This window comes from Stigmatopora argus, chromosome 4, assembly GCF_051989625.1.
Source record: "Stigmatopora argus isolate UIUO_Sarg chromosome 4, RoL_Sarg_1.0, whole genome shotgun sequence".
Classification (NCBI taxonomy): domain Eukaryota; kingdom Metazoa; phylum Chordata; class Actinopteri; order Syngnathiformes; family Syngnathidae; genus Stigmatopora; species Stigmatopora argus.
The window spans coordinates 5,055,553-5,070,660 of NC_135390.1; the positions used below are offsets into that span (position 1 = coordinate 5,055,553).

At 39.4% G+C, this 15,108-nt stretch overlaps 2 protein-coding genes across 5 annotated transcripts in view; one reads left to right on the forward strand and one right to left on the reverse strand.

Annotated features, from left to right (window-relative positions):
* Positions 1-12,997, forward strand: part of nipal2 (NIPA like domain containing 2) — a 27,839-nt gene extending 14,842 nt beyond the window's left edge. For all 4 annotated transcript variants that reach the window (XM_077598385.1, XM_077598382.1, XM_077598384.1 and 1 more), the window contains exons 5-12: positions 2,258-2,317; positions 5,422-5,543; positions 7,214-7,310; positions 7,511-7,646; positions 7,741-7,829; positions 11,760-11,823; positions 11,909-12,009; positions 12,341-12,997. In XM_077598385.1, the coding sequence (XP_077454511.1) occupies positions 2,258-2,317; positions 5,422-5,543; positions 7,214-7,310; positions 7,511-7,646; positions 7,741-7,829; positions 11,760-11,823; positions 11,909-12,009; positions 12,341-12,447 (776 nt within the window). In that variant the 3' untranslated portion in view covers positions 12,448-12,997. The remainder of the gene's footprint in view (positions 1-2,257; positions 2,318-5,421; positions 5,544-7,213; positions 7,311-7,510; positions 7,647-7,740; positions 7,830-11,759; positions 11,824-11,908; positions 12,010-12,340) is intronic.
* A 1,032-nt stretch (positions 12,998-14,029) lies between these two features.
* The window catches only part of pop1 (POP1 homolog, ribonuclease P/MRP subunit), an 18,835-nt gene continuing 17,756 nt past the window's right edge, over positions 14,030-15,108 (reverse strand). Inside the window, exon 16 of the mRNA XM_077598378.1 lies at positions 14,030-14,899. Coding sequence (XP_077454504.1) covers positions 14,251-14,899 — 649 coding nt within the window. The 3' untranslated portion in view covers positions 14,030-14,250. The remainder of the gene's footprint in view (positions 14,900-15,108) is intronic.

Consider the following 15,108-nt stretch of genomic DNA (forward strand, 5'->3'; position numbering starts at 1 on the left):
TTAAAGGGTTTAGTTGGTAGTTATGTGAGGACCATCGAACGAATTGGAGAACTTGCATATAAAGTACTGCTCTACTTACGAAATTTTCAAGGTACAAAAAAAGTTCTGGAACCAATTAATTTCGTAAGTCGAGGTAAGATTGTATCTATATTTCTTACACCTGGATCACACAGTATGTGATATACAGTCCTTTTGAAGGCAACTTACATCATTTCCTCTTACTTGCCCTAGTCAGGGAATTGGCTATGATATTTGGAACCTCAGGTTGATAAGGAGGGCAGCCCGGTGACTGAGTGGTTAGCGCGTCGGCCTCACAGTGGGGGACCTGGGTTCAAATCCAGGTTGGTCCATCTGTGTGGAGTTTGCATGTTCTCCCTGGGCCTGTGTGGGTTTTCTCTGGGTACTCCAATTTTCTCCCACATTCCAAAGACATGCATTGGACACTCTAAATTTCCCCTAGGTATGGGTGTAAGTGTGAATGGTTGTCCGTCTGCTTGTGCCCTGCGATTGGCTGGCCACCAATTCAGGGTGTCCCCCGCTTCTGGCCCGAAGTCAGCTGGTATAGGCTCCAGCACCCCCAACAGCCCTAGTGAGGCTAAAGCAGTTCAGAAAATGAATGAATGAAAAATAAAAGGTTGATAAGGAGTTCATGGACTCAGAATAGCATTCACAACTGATGCTGAGATTTCTGGCATGGAAACTGCTTCATTCTTTCAATAAGGACTGTTTCATGTTCCTCTTCTAGCTGCTTCAGGAAAACCCTTCTCTTGTTCTACTTATGGGACATCCAGGTTGGGCTGACCTTTCTCCAAATCACAAAGACATTGTTGTATTTTTTTTATTTTTTTTCATGCAAACATGCAAACACCACACAGTAAGGATGGACTTGGCATCGAACCCTCAACCCCAAAACTGTGAGGCCGACGCAGAACCCACTCTTCCAACAGGCGCTCTTTGGTGGGTGTTAGTCATTATTTTCAATTATAGTACCACCAAGTATTGAGTTCAAAGTAATTCACTCAGTGGAGGGATGACATTTAGAGGTTCCTCAGCATGACAGTTTTCTCCAATTACTGGCTTTATAGTATTTGTGTTTGTCTTTCTGTTTTCCTCCTCTTTTGATTTCCCCATGCAGTTTCGCGAGGCCATCCAACCGTGTGTGTGTGGGTGGCCTTATCGACGTGTGCTTGTGGTTGTGCATCTTAAAGCCTATCTTTCACACCCAAAAATTGTAAATGATTCCATATCTATATATCCGGAGGCATCACAAAGAAGATTCATGATAGTCGGCTTAGTAGAAGTAGAAATGATGCGCCTTAAGTCGAGATTGTTTTTCCCTATATCTCCATTTTTGACATAGATACATGAGTTCATTAAACACGCTGAATATAATATCATGTTGGTAATCTTATTAAGTTCTAATAAACTATCCATCTTAACATTCTGACAGCTCCAACTTTCACTCTAGCATGTACAATTGCAAGAAAGCACTGGTGAACCTTTTGGCATTCGCTTAAAATCTTCATACATTGGATTCATTCATTCATATTTCACACCGCATAAAAAGGAAAAATATACAGTCTTCCCTTGATTATCACGACTTCACTTTGATTTTTTTCTGCTATTAATTATTTTTAAAATTATTATTTTTTAAGTTCATAAAAATGTGAAAATCCACGCTGAAACTTGCAAGCGGAAGCAACTCCCGTCTTCAACTTTGTACTAGGACTCAACACTGAAGAAAAAAAGGTACTTAATATAGGGGTGACCCTACTTCGCGATTTTTCGATTATCACGGCCATGTCTGGTTTACATTAACCGCGATATTTGAGAGATTACTGTATACATAAATAAATTGGACTGGAGTATAAATTACATTTTTGGGAGGGTAATTTTTATTTGGTCAGAACCTAAGAACAGACATACGTTAAAGTAACAAAATAAAATGGAAAACATCTGTTAAAATAACTGTTTTTCAGATACTTATAGCCTTCAAAATCAACATAACTGGCCATCAGTGGTTAGAGAGAAAAAGTATATTTATAAATCAATACAAAAGGGTGATTTATAGTCCAGAAAATACAGTACTGTAATACTCCTGGTTTATTGTTTCTTGACTTTGCATTTAAAAACTGCATAGTCAGAGTATGAAACAAGACTTAATCAGAGGTAAGTGCCTTTGTAACCCACTAACGAAGAATCAGATGCATCAATGACTGTTGAACTAATGGGAGTATATTTGTATTTGTCTTTCCAGCAAGCGCTCTCATCTCTGTAATTTTCCTCAAGGAGACCCTATGCGTCTCTGAAATTGTTGGTAAGTAAATACTCCGCAGCAAAAACAGATCATGTCTCCTTTAAAAGATTGTTGGCTGGGTGAATAAATATATTTCTCTTTATTGAATTTGATAAAACATGTAGTTGTCAGACTGAGAAACCTAATATGTTAGTAGAATATCATTGTATGCTTTCCTGTTACTCCAAGTATTTCACGGAAAAAGAATAAAGTTGTATCTCTACTTACGAAATTAATTGGTTCCAAGACATTTTTCGTAACTTGAAAAGTCCGTAAGTAGAGGTGTACTTTATATGAAAATTCTCTAATTCGTTCCACGGTCCTCGCACAACTACCAACTAAACCCCTTTAAAATTGGTCAAAGTGTCCCAATTTTGTATGAAAGATGTGAGGAAACACAAAAATGAGAGGCATTCATAAGTAGAGGTATGACTATATTTCAACTCCCAAATGTTGTAAAATTTCACAAAACATAGGCATGTATTTTTATCAGCCTAAAAGCTCATGTTCCATTCATTTTCTGAACCGCTTATCCTCAAAAGGGTCGCAGGGAGTGCTGGAGCCTATCCCAGCAAACTATGGCCACCAGGCAGGGGACACCCTAAACTGGTGGCCAGAAAATCGCAGTGGACTAGGAAACGGATAACCATTCACTCTCACACTCATACCTAGGGTCAATTTCGAGTGTTCAACCAGCCTACTATGCATGTCTTTGGGATGTGGGAGGAAACCATACTACTTGGGGGAAACCCACACAAGACCGAGAAGAACGTACAAACTCATGCTAACCACTTGCCTCTAAGTTCATGTTTTATCTTTTTATAGTTCATTTCTAACCGTACATTCAACCTTACACATTGAGATTGCTTATTCTTTTCCCATTGTCACTGATTAAGGCAAACTTTTTTATCCATTCACTCCTATTGACTTTCATCTCATCTCATTTTCAGAACCGCTTTATCCTCATTAGGGTCACGGGGGGTGCTGGAGACTATCCCAGCTGACTCCGGGCCACATGCGGGGGACACCCTAAATTAGTGGCCAACCAATCGCAGGGCACAAGGAAATGGACAACCATGCACACTCACACCCAATGTTCCCTCTAATTTTTTGTTTGTCTGGGCAGAAAGACAACCTCCCTGAGCATACTGAGTACCGGTGTGAGCAACATCCTCATTGCTCGCTATGGGCACACAACAGTATCACACCTGCCATAAGCAGGTGCATGTCTACTACACATAAATGATTTAGTAATCATAAAATTTAATGATTAATATCTATGAATGGGCGGCCCGCCAGATGAATGGTTCGCGCGTCGGCCTCACAGCTAAAAAAAAATTGGGATTTTATTTTGTGCGCTCCATATGATTTGCTGTGCGAGAAGACGAGAGTAGTGCGCAATTGTGCACGTGCGCATCTTAGAGGCAACATTGCTCACACCCATACCTAGTGTCCAATCAGCCTAGCATGCAAGTTTTTGGAATGTGGGAGGAAACACACGAAGGCCCGGGGAGAACATGCAAACTCCACACAGGTGGACCGACCTGGATTTGAACCCAGGACTGGGCGGCCCGACTTTCAACTCCGAACCATAAAATATATACGTTTTTTTGTTTTTGTTTTTTGACCAAATCAACGCAAAGCCGCTCGAAGTAATAGAAAGGAACCCAAAAATGCCACAAAATCACAGGCATACTCCAATCTTAACAGGAAGTGACCCCCAAAACCCACAGGAGTTCATTGACTGCAAAAAACCATTCTCATGCAGTTTTCTAAAAGTTTTAATTCTATGTATTATTTTCTTGCAATGTTACATATTAGTGTATAGTTACTTCTAATAGTTACTAATATATAATACATATAATATTTAAGTAATTTATTATTTAAATGCAATAATAATAATAATCGGACATAGGCCATGTCGTCATTACCACAACACAAAAAAGCCTACTTGTCATCACACGCAGAAACTGCGTGTGACGAAATTGATGGTGCTTCTCCATAAGCTACGTTTAGTCGGCAAAAGACCTAAATAAGTGTAAGTTACGGACTTGTAATTTGTCATTCCGCTGTTGTGGATACAGGTCGCTTACCTCGCGATTACATACAGGTCGCTTACCTCTCGATTACCGTCTGCCACTTACCTTCCTTCAAGTCAGCTAGGAGGCGGCAGATCACCAACCAAACATCTATTCATATGCCGCAGAAGGGAATGTGTGTATGTTAGCGCGAGTTTAGATGTCTGATGGATGTGGGGAAAAAGCTATCCTTAAGCCTATTTGTCCGAGCTTTGTGGGACCTATAGCGTCTGCCAGAGGGCAGCAGCTGGAACAGATTGTGACCAGGGTGGTAAGGGTCCCCTATGATGTGCTTGGCTCTGCTGAGGTAACGCGGGCTGGCAATGTCTTCAAGTGAGGGCAGAGAGCAGCCGACAATCCTCTGGGCAGTGTTAATCACTTTCTGCATGGCCTTTTTGTCTGCCGCCGTGCTTCCAGCGTACCACACTGTGATGCCGTACGCCAGGATGCTCTCTACAGTGGTTCTATAGAAGGTTCTCAGAAGATTGGAGCCCAAGTTGTTCTTCCTGAGCACCCTGAGGAAATGGAGTCGTGTCTGAGCCTTCTTCACCACTGCCGTGGTGTTTGTAGACCATGAGAGCTTGTCCGTGACGTGGACCCCCAGGAATTTAAAGGACTGGACCCTGTCTACACATACTCCATTTATGAGGAGTGGGGCCAGATCTGTGCCGTGTTTGCGAAAGTCCAAGATTATTTCTTTAGTTTTCGTGGTGTTCAGTGTGAGATGAGCGCATTTTACATGTTCAGACTTGGACAAAAAACTACACCCCCAATAAGCAAGAAAATAAAAATCTAATATACAATTTTCATCATTTGCTTTTTAAGCCTGCTTAGTGTACGCATGAAATCATGTTAAGAGTCCAATCAATTGCTCTAATGAATGTTGTCTTCATTTTCTCTGGTTTTAAATCTCCATGCCAGAGTGTCTTGGAAATTTCTGCATTTGAAATACCATCCCCACATTTTCTTCCGCATGTGTGTATTTTTAGTGCTTCTGGTCAAGAAATGTTTTCAAGTTGTCACTTCGCCTCTTGTCTCTGTCCTTAGGTGGCACGCTAGCAATAACAGGAACTTACATTTTGGTGATGTTTGCCCCCCACACCTCCACTCACATCACAGCCCAGCTGATCCAGTTCTATTTTATCAGCTGGCACTTTCTGCTGTACCTTGTATGTAACACAATATACTCTATATTTTGTCTATACAGTATAACTTAAGTGGAGTTGTAGTTTTTATGCCAGCATCTCTAATTAAATCTTACATTCAGGCAAAAGAAAATGGAATTTTTTACAAATACCTCTTATCAAAGAAATGAATGTGCTTCTGGCAAAAAGCTACTTTCCACCTCATATTATTAACCATACAATAATCCAATCAATGGACCCTGCCAATTCTCCATTTATACGCCCACAATTCCCTAATTCTGCAAAATACATGTATTCCATACACATTGCTCTTTAAACCTGGGCAATAATAAGAAAAGAGCAAACACTTATCAAAGTATTTTTGTCGGTGTAGTGTGTGACCTATGTAGCAACAACATCATTCTTCAACAGGCATCTTATTGTAATTCCCGTTCTACACTTGATTCTCGTCTGGTTTACTAAATTGTGCAAGAAAAAAGTGTTACAGAAATTAGCATATTAAAGGAAGATAAAAAAGAACTGCATAAAAATAAATGCCCTTTTTCCACAACCTACTTTTGTATTTACCTTTTACAGTAATACCTCGACATACGAGTGCCCCGACATACGAGCAGTGTGAGATACGGGTCAAATTTCGGGCAAATATTTATCTTGAGATGTGAGACAAATTTTGATATACGAGCATACAGCGGACGCAAGAGGCTGCTCATAAGAACATCATGGCCTCTGTCTTTCTGGTCGCAACTCCCTCGTGTAATGTCTCTACGAGCACTGGGCGGAGCGTTGCGTTTTTTTCCCGTTAGTCAGTGCGAATGGCGGAGCTTGTTCGCTAATACGAGAGGAGTACTACTTCCCGGGCAAGTTGGCAAGTGGTCGTGCGTTATCCTGTTGTGAGGACATTTGTGTGCATCATTTTGGGAATATTTTGAAGGGAAGACAAAAGCAAACAGCCCTCGATAGGTTGCATCTGAAAGTCAGGGTGGAGACGGGGCAAATGGAGCCAACCCAAAGAAAGGTATAAAAAATTTCAACAAAATTATAATTAAGTTTAGTGCAAGGTTAGATTAAACTTATTTTTAAGTGTCTGCATCATAATCCAAGTTCATTTAAATTTGTTTATGTTATGTTACGAGTGCGTTGCCGTGCAAAAAGTCTCTCTCTCCCCTCCGCCAAATCCGTCTAATTTTAGTTCTATTAAACACATTTTAGTACTATTAAACCACTAGTTATTTGTTACTTTGTTAATAGATGGCGAATTAGAACAAATAAAAATGTTTTTCCAATCCAATATCCTGTTTTTTGTGTTTTTTCAGAGGGTTGGAACGAATTAATTTGTTTTCAGTTCATTTCTATGGAAAACGTTCGTTTGAGTTCCGAATTAATCGACATATGAGCTCAGTCCCGGAACGCATTAAGCTCGTATCCCGAGGTATCCCTGTAATTGCCATCTGACCCACCCCCTTCCCTGATTTTTAACGGTAACTCTTCAAATGAAAACACAGTGATTGATCTCTTTTTGTTCTGGTAATTTGTTTCAATTAAAAATGATAATAATTATAATATTACTGCTCTTTTGTCTGCAATAGCATATAGTAAGGTGGTCAGGGAAATCAAGTATATGAAGCATAACTGGAATTTTTTTGTGAAGACATTGTATCGCCATAAATTAACTCCATCCTCTCCTTTACCATTAGATGATTGAAGTCATTTCCTTTTGCATCCTACTCTTTGTGTACAAGAAGATGAATAAAAAGCACATTGTCATCGTGATGCTGATGGTGGCACTGCTTGGTATGTACAAGTACACACTGCTTGATTGAGGGCACCACAGGTCATGAAACCAATTTGAATAGTTGTTGCCTGGTTACCAAACTGGACGTTTCTGCAATAAGAATGTTCGCCAATTCAGACTGTTTAGATATTTTAAGGTTGGCAATGTTTTACGAGGTCATATAGAGAACTCGTGTCATGAACTTGTTGAATTTGCACAGCCTCTCTTACGGTGATCTCAGTGAAGGCTGTGTCAGGAATGATCGCAGAATCCATACAAGGTCACTTACAGTTCATCTATCCCATCTTCTACGTTATGCTCGTCATTATGGTGGTTTCCTGTGCCTTCCAGATCAAGTCAGTTCTAATTTTCTTCTAAGGCTTTCTACTCTGACTTTTCTCTGTTTCCGATAACTACAACCAGTCATATCAAATAAACATATTATTTCAGGTTTCTCAATGAGGCAATGAAAATGTTTGACGCCACAGAGGTGGTTCCAATCAACTTTGTGTTTTTCACTGCAAGTGCCATTGTTGCAGGTATGTTCTTTTTCTTTTTCCAGCGACAGAACAGTGGTACAGTCATACCTTGAGATACGAGCTTAATGCGTTCCGGGACTGAGCTCGTATGTTTACTCGTATCTCAAATCAACGTTTCCCATAGAAATGAACTAAATACAAATTAATTAATTCCCACACTTTGAAAAAACCCCACCAAAAACAGGATATTACAATAGAAGAACATACTTTTTATTGGTTGTAATTCACCATCTACTAACAGAGTAAGAAATGACTAGTGGTTATGATGTTTAATAATAAAATGAGGCATTATTTGACCTCCTTTAGCAATAGACTGCGGCACCCTCATTGCAGGAAGGAGCGCTTCCGCAGATCCTTCCTCCCATCAGCTGTCAGGCTCTTTAACAAAAAAATGGCTGAGTGTTAAGACCTACCGTATGCATGCATGTACATTTATGTGTATGTACAGACGCTCCCCTACTTACGAACGCAATTGGTTCCGAGCGATTGTTCATAAGTTGAATTTGTTTGTAAGTTGATTCAGTGCTATATTTTGTATTATAATTTATGTTTAAGGCCGATATAAGTATATTGAAGGTTTATATAAGTGCATTTGTATGTTTAAGGCTTGTATAAGTAACACGCATTGGTTTGTACTGAAGAAGAAAAAACATTTAATAAAATGGAGAGAATATGTACAGTACTGTAGAGAGAGAGAGAGAGATTTATGTATTAGAAACTGGCCAAAAGAAGCGACCTAATGACAATTGCACAGTTTTCTTCTTTTTTTCATCATAAATGATGCGGTATCACTGTATGGCATCATTCAATTGATTTGCAAACTTTGTGCAACGTTCAATATTTGGGTCCTGCTGCTCGATCTTTCTGTTTATAAATGGTACTGAATGTGCAACGCTCACCACTCTCACGCGCATCAAGCTTCGTTATTATTGCCACTCGTTTCAAATGAAATGGCTTGCCTCTTCCTTGCAACTCCCTCAATAGAAGCCTTTAGCTTTTTACCAACCATATTCAATATTGGATGCATGAGATATTTAATGATACAAATGAAAAAGGTTCTTTGCACACTGGAGATACATTCACGCACTTCTGCATTGCAACGAAGAAGGTAGATGCTGGGTGAGCTGAGCTCTCACAGCGCCAGGCGTCGGTATTAGCGGCGGAAAGAAGTACTATTCCGAAAAAGGCGAAATACAAAATTGGACTTGCGAACATTTTTGGACTTAAACGCAATTTGCAGACATGTTCGTATGTACCGTTGTTCGTAAGTTGAATGTTCGTAAGTAGGGGAGCGTCTGTATGTATATATGTGCTAAGCAACACGCTTATTTATTTATATATTTATTCATGTATTTATTAATTAACTTACTTATTACCTATCTATTTATGTCTAATATGCCTTTCCTATTCCTGCATCCTCACCCTCTTGCTACTGTGACAACGAAATTTCCCGAATAAGGGATGAATAAAGTTATCCAATTATTCAATACAACGGGGAGTTTGCGGATGGGAGAGAGAGAGACTTGACGCTCGTAACGTAACATAAACTTTAAATTTAACTTAAATGAACTTAGATTCCTATACACACACTTGAAAAAAAGTTGTAATCTTACGTTACACTAAATTTAAACCTTCTTGTGCAATAGCCACGGCAAAGAGGTTAATGTATTCCACCGCGGCATTCGAGGCAAACTTCCTGCTTCTCGATACGTATTGGCGAGCCAGCTCAGTCACGCATACACTAATGTTTTTCGATTGTTTCGTGCTTAATATCGATTGTCATCCTAAGCCTTTTCTTTGCACTACCCTTCATTGCACTGGCTTGCTTTGGATCCATTGTGTTTCCCTTAATACTGCATAGACTAACGCAAAAAATCACGGAAAATATGCAATGCTCGTAGTTGCACGAGGGAGATACGCCGAGAAAGACAGTGCGCTGAAATCATAAAGAGCTTCTCGCGGCCGGGCCACCTGGCTGTCTCTAATGCTCGTATGTCAAGGTATTACAGTACGATAATATTTTGTTTATCGTGGTTAATAAATTCCAAAACCTACCATAATAGGTGAATAACTGCGATGAAGGGACAGTGTTTTTAATGGTCTATTTAATTTTACAGTCATACCTCTACTTACGAATGCCTCTAGGTACGAAATTTTTTATATACAAATGAGTGACTCGAGATACGAAAAAGATCCAAGTTACGAAATCCCCCTCAAAAATGCATTTCCTTATCTGTTATTTTATTTGGAAAATATTGTCGCGGATGCATTGATTACTGGGCTCTCATTGACTGTCTCATAACTACCACTATCCATATTTCAAGATTATTTCTTACATACTTGTCCACCTCGGCTAAATGCTCGCCTTATTAATGATTGCAATTCCTTTTATTAAGCGATTAAAAACCATACAAATGCAACGCGGCACATATTTTCACACACGGCACATGCGCACACACACGTAAAAGTCTAAAATGTACTACAAAGTAGACGGCTTTCAGCCCTGGTAGAACGGGATCTTGCCGCCATCTGGCAGACAAACACGGGTATTACGTCTCCCGCGGAGGGAACTATTTCAGCGGCGCAGGGCACATTTTCACTGTAATTTTTGCCCATCATATTCACTTTAAGACATTTAATAAATCATTTTCTTATAATTTTCTCTAATTTTTGTGGGTTTCTCACATCTTCCATACAAAATTGCGACACTTTGACCAATTTTAAAGGGTTTAGTTGGTAGCTGTGTGACGACTGTGGAACGAAATAGAGAATCTACATATAAAGTACTGCTCTACTTACGAAATTATCAAGTTATGAAAAAAGTTCTGGAACCAATTAATTTCGTAAGTAGAGGTACGACTGTATTTGGACTTTTAAAACCCTCTTACTATTATTCAACTCCTGTAGGTAGACACTGCTCCCTAGTGCCCAGTGAACTACTCCAATTGTGTCATTCTTTCCTTAAAATAGTGCAGTCATCCTGTTTTTTTTGTGCATAAAAACACCCCCAAAGCATGATGCTACCACCCACATGGTCCACAATGGAGGGTGTTCCTTGGATGGTACTTTTGAAGGATTAAAACTAAACATCACATCCATGAGTAGTGTATGAAATTAATATCATTTTGATTTCAAGCCATTTTCTACAAAGCTTGTGCTGTTAAGATATTTTTTATAATCATGCCTTTTCCAATCTGTTTATCTTCCCGGGGAGTGCTGGAGCCTATCCATGAATCGGTTGCCAGCCAATCTTAGGTCAATAACTTTTATATGTGAATGAGAAATAGTTTTACTTCATGCAGCAATATTTGGGACTGGAGACAGTAGTTGTGTGGACACTTGATAGAAGCTATGTTGTTCTTAGCATTAATAAATGTATTTTAAGGACAACCACAAGTACAAATGTGTTACCGTATTTTTTGGATTATAAGTCGCAGTTTTTTTTTATTGTTTGGCCGCGGGTGCGACTTATGTGTGAAATTATCTACCCCGGAGTTGGGGTAATTGTTTAAAATTGACACCGAAGATGAAGATTTCATTGGATTAAGTGATTTGGAGTGAAACTGATAGTTCGGTAAACTTGTTAGCATGTTCTTTATGCTAGTTATCTGAATAACTCTTAATATGTTACGTTGTTACGTTAGTATACCGTACACTTATTCAGCCTGTTGTTCTCTATTTTACTTTAATTTTAAATTGCCTTTCAAGATGGCATGTATGTTTTTGGTGTTGGAATTTTATCAAATAAATTTCCCCCAAAAATGCGACTTGTGTTTTTTTCCTTCTTATTTTTTGGCTGGTGCGACTTATAGTCCAGAAAATACGGTAATCTTCATTGTTGAATATTATAAAAACTGCAATAGGCGCTTTGTCCAACTTTCAACTCTGGTCTCTTTCCTATTGGAGTTTATGTCTAACATTGTCTTACAGGGATAGTCTTTTACCAGGAATTTGAAGACTTGGCCTTATTGAATATTTTCATGTTCATTTTTGGGTGAGAATTTCCTAATCAAAAAATAAACTTTACTTCATCATTTTAATTCCTTTCCAGGAACTGAATAGTCTAACTTGTTATGCAGGTGTCTATTATCGTTTTTGGGAGTTTTCCTGATCGCCAGAAACAGGCCAAAATCAAAGAAACAAGACAGCAATTTTATTGCAATGGATACTATAGTCCCAGGTAAGCTATTTTTAGCATTTTAGCCCGTTGACGCGCTGATGCTGACCCATGTTGACTTGTGTAGACCAGGGGTGGGCAAACTATGCCACAAAGGGCTGCAGTGGGTGTGGGTTTTCATTCTAACCCATAAAGAGGACACCTTTTCACCAATCTGGTGTCCTACAAGTGCAAGCAGTGGATTGCAGTCAGGTGCTTCTTGTTTTCTGCAGAAATCGCATTGGTCAAAGTGTCTTTGCTGGCTTGGTTGCAACAAAAACCTGCACCCACAGCGGCCCTCGAGGACCAGTTTGCCCACCCCTGATCTAAAGAATTCTCCTGTTTGTGTTCACAGGAAGGAGTCGCACAGACCGAGTGCAGCCCGAGAGCAAAACAGAAACATATGGTTCTCTGGCAGACAAGTTCATGTGTAATAGAGGTGGCCAAACAGAAGACTCTTAGGAGCATTGCCCATCTGTCGACACTGTGGAAGTGTGCAAACACATGCCTCCACTTGAGCCAAAAGCGAATGGGCAGCACATTTCAAGCCATTCTTGACTCAAGGCTGTGTTTATCTGCAGTAAAAGACAACCCTAAGAAAAATAGTCCAGGGCTCCTATGCGGAATAAAAGTATTATTTAACCAAAGTAGAACGTGTGTGCCCATCTCCTAAACAAAAAGAGACATCAATGCATGGAAATTGGTTTGCTATGCATTTGGTTTCGTGGTTATCACTGGTCACCATTGACTAAACACTGAGGGAGCTTAATCAAATGTGCCATACGTTAAAAAAATGGGATAAAAAAATACCAGCACTTCATCTCAAATAAACCTCAAACCACATGAAGACCTGACTCTAAAGTTAAGGGTTGCCGGGCAACCAAACCCTTCCTCCTTCCTACCCACACATTATGGGATGGCTATACAAAACTTGATGTTCATGTAGGAGTCTGTAGCTTCTCTCACATTGTGTATTGTTAGTTTTGTTGCCACTGGTGAGTGAAGGATAAATTGTTGGTAACTTTGCCTTGAAGAAAATGCAACAATGATAATAGTTTAACACTGTAAAAAAATAAATAAGATACTTAATGCCGGAGACATAACGAAGGCTGTGATTTGATTAACTCTTTGGATGACATTGACGGTGCTAGACGTCCAATCCATTTGGACTGGGAGTTCTTTCATTAGCCCATCAGCAGTCCAAATGGATCGGATGTCAATGTCAATGAAACCTGGGCATTCACAACAAATCTTCCCAGTTTAAATGAATTGGACATCTGTGGTCGTCAAAGGCATGTAATGAAGTACATGCTATGGAAAAAGTAAACTTCAGTGTTTCTTGGGCCATAACAAGAGTCTCTGTTTTTATTCATTTTTTAAAAGGTATTGCTGTTTAGGAAAAAATAAAATTGGTCATTTTTAAAAATACTTATTTTAATACTTTATGGCTTTAAAAAAAACTAATAAGTCAGTAGTCCTCCAAATGGGTTAAATGTCAAGTGTTGCTAACATTTTCTTTTTAAATTACCAAAAATAGTCTCTATAAAGGGTTAAGTGTCTTAAGTGATAAGGACTTTTAAATAGATGTCCACTGTCACTGAAAGGAAAGGGTGGATGTCAATTGTGGTCAATGGCAGGCAAGGTGATAGTTTTTTTTTCTTTAGCTGACATAGAAGAAATATGGCAAAAGGCATCCTGGCCAGCTAATGTGTTTAGAATGGTTGAGTGATGACAGTCGCAAATTTAGGTTTCATTCAACATCACCTCTTTCACAAACAGAATCCCTGAAACACACAAATGCAGTGTGATGAAAAATAATAAACATGAAATATAATAGAACATATCTGAATAAAATAACTAATCAATTGCATTTTTAATAAATTTTTGATATGGTAGATAGACTTTATGGACATTCTGTATATGTGACTTTCATTAAACCGAGCAATTTTTATGCAATGGTATTTTGTTTGAAACAAATGTTTGTATCAGAGTAATGACAAGAATGCTCATGAAAACGCATGTAAAATACTGGATACAACAAATGTTAACATGTTTTAAAAAAAAAGTTTATATTATTTCGTAGAAGGTACATGATGGTGTTTTTGTTTTAACATGTGATTCATAAGTAGACTGCTAATTTTACAGTCAAAAGAAAAGAGGTACATGATTTCAGTTAGCATGCAAAGCTTCATGCAAATCTAGGTTAGAAATCCATTCAATCAATTGATTAGTCTCATAATCCAGCTATTTCAGCACGTGATCCACTCAAACTTCAATGTTAATTTTGGCAAAGCGGTAATGTAGCGACGTGGGGTTGCGTAGCAGCACCATTCCTCGGTGTTCCAGAGGCTGGCGCATGAGCGCGTGAATGAGCCCGGTGACGCTGACGAAGCCCAGAGCCTCCCCGCAGCCTGCCGACAGAGAGAAGTCGGCCTGGGTCACCCAGCCTAAAGTCACTCGAGAGCAATGAGAGGTGATTTTCGGCAGGGGGTTTGGCCACACTCCCAAAACAAAGTCGCCGGATGAAGAAGACGAGACTGACTCTTCCAACATTCTGCTCGCTTGATCAGATGTTGGAGTGTTTTCGGTCTTATCAGAAGCCTTTTTCTTAGACTTGATGGTGCTTTTCAAGGGGTCACTGTGGGGGGGCTCCTGAGGCCCACTCACAGCGGGACCTTTCTTCAGCAGCTTCATGTCATCCGCAGTCAGCATACAAACAGCGGCATGGAGGTCCGGTTTGCCCTTCGCCAACAGTGACAGGCGTACCCAAACCAGACTCATCCCGTGAGTTGTTTGGAACATCATCCTGCCTGTGGTGTCCAGAGGTGACATTTCCCTAGGATAGTGCAACCTCTGACCTTTAGATGAAGTGGGTCTGCACCAACTGGAGAGGAGCCTCAGAGATTTGCTGTTCCTGAGAAACAAAGTTGTATGATTACAATTTAATCAATAAAAGATTAAAAACTAAGTAAAGTCGCCATTTGGAAACACTTCTGGAAAAAGAATGCTTTTATTAAAATGTTTGTTCAGAGAAAGCTTTCAAAAATATATCATCATTTGTAAAGGCATTTAAGAAAAATAGATTGTGATATTGCATTGCACAATTCACATAGAATCAAAATC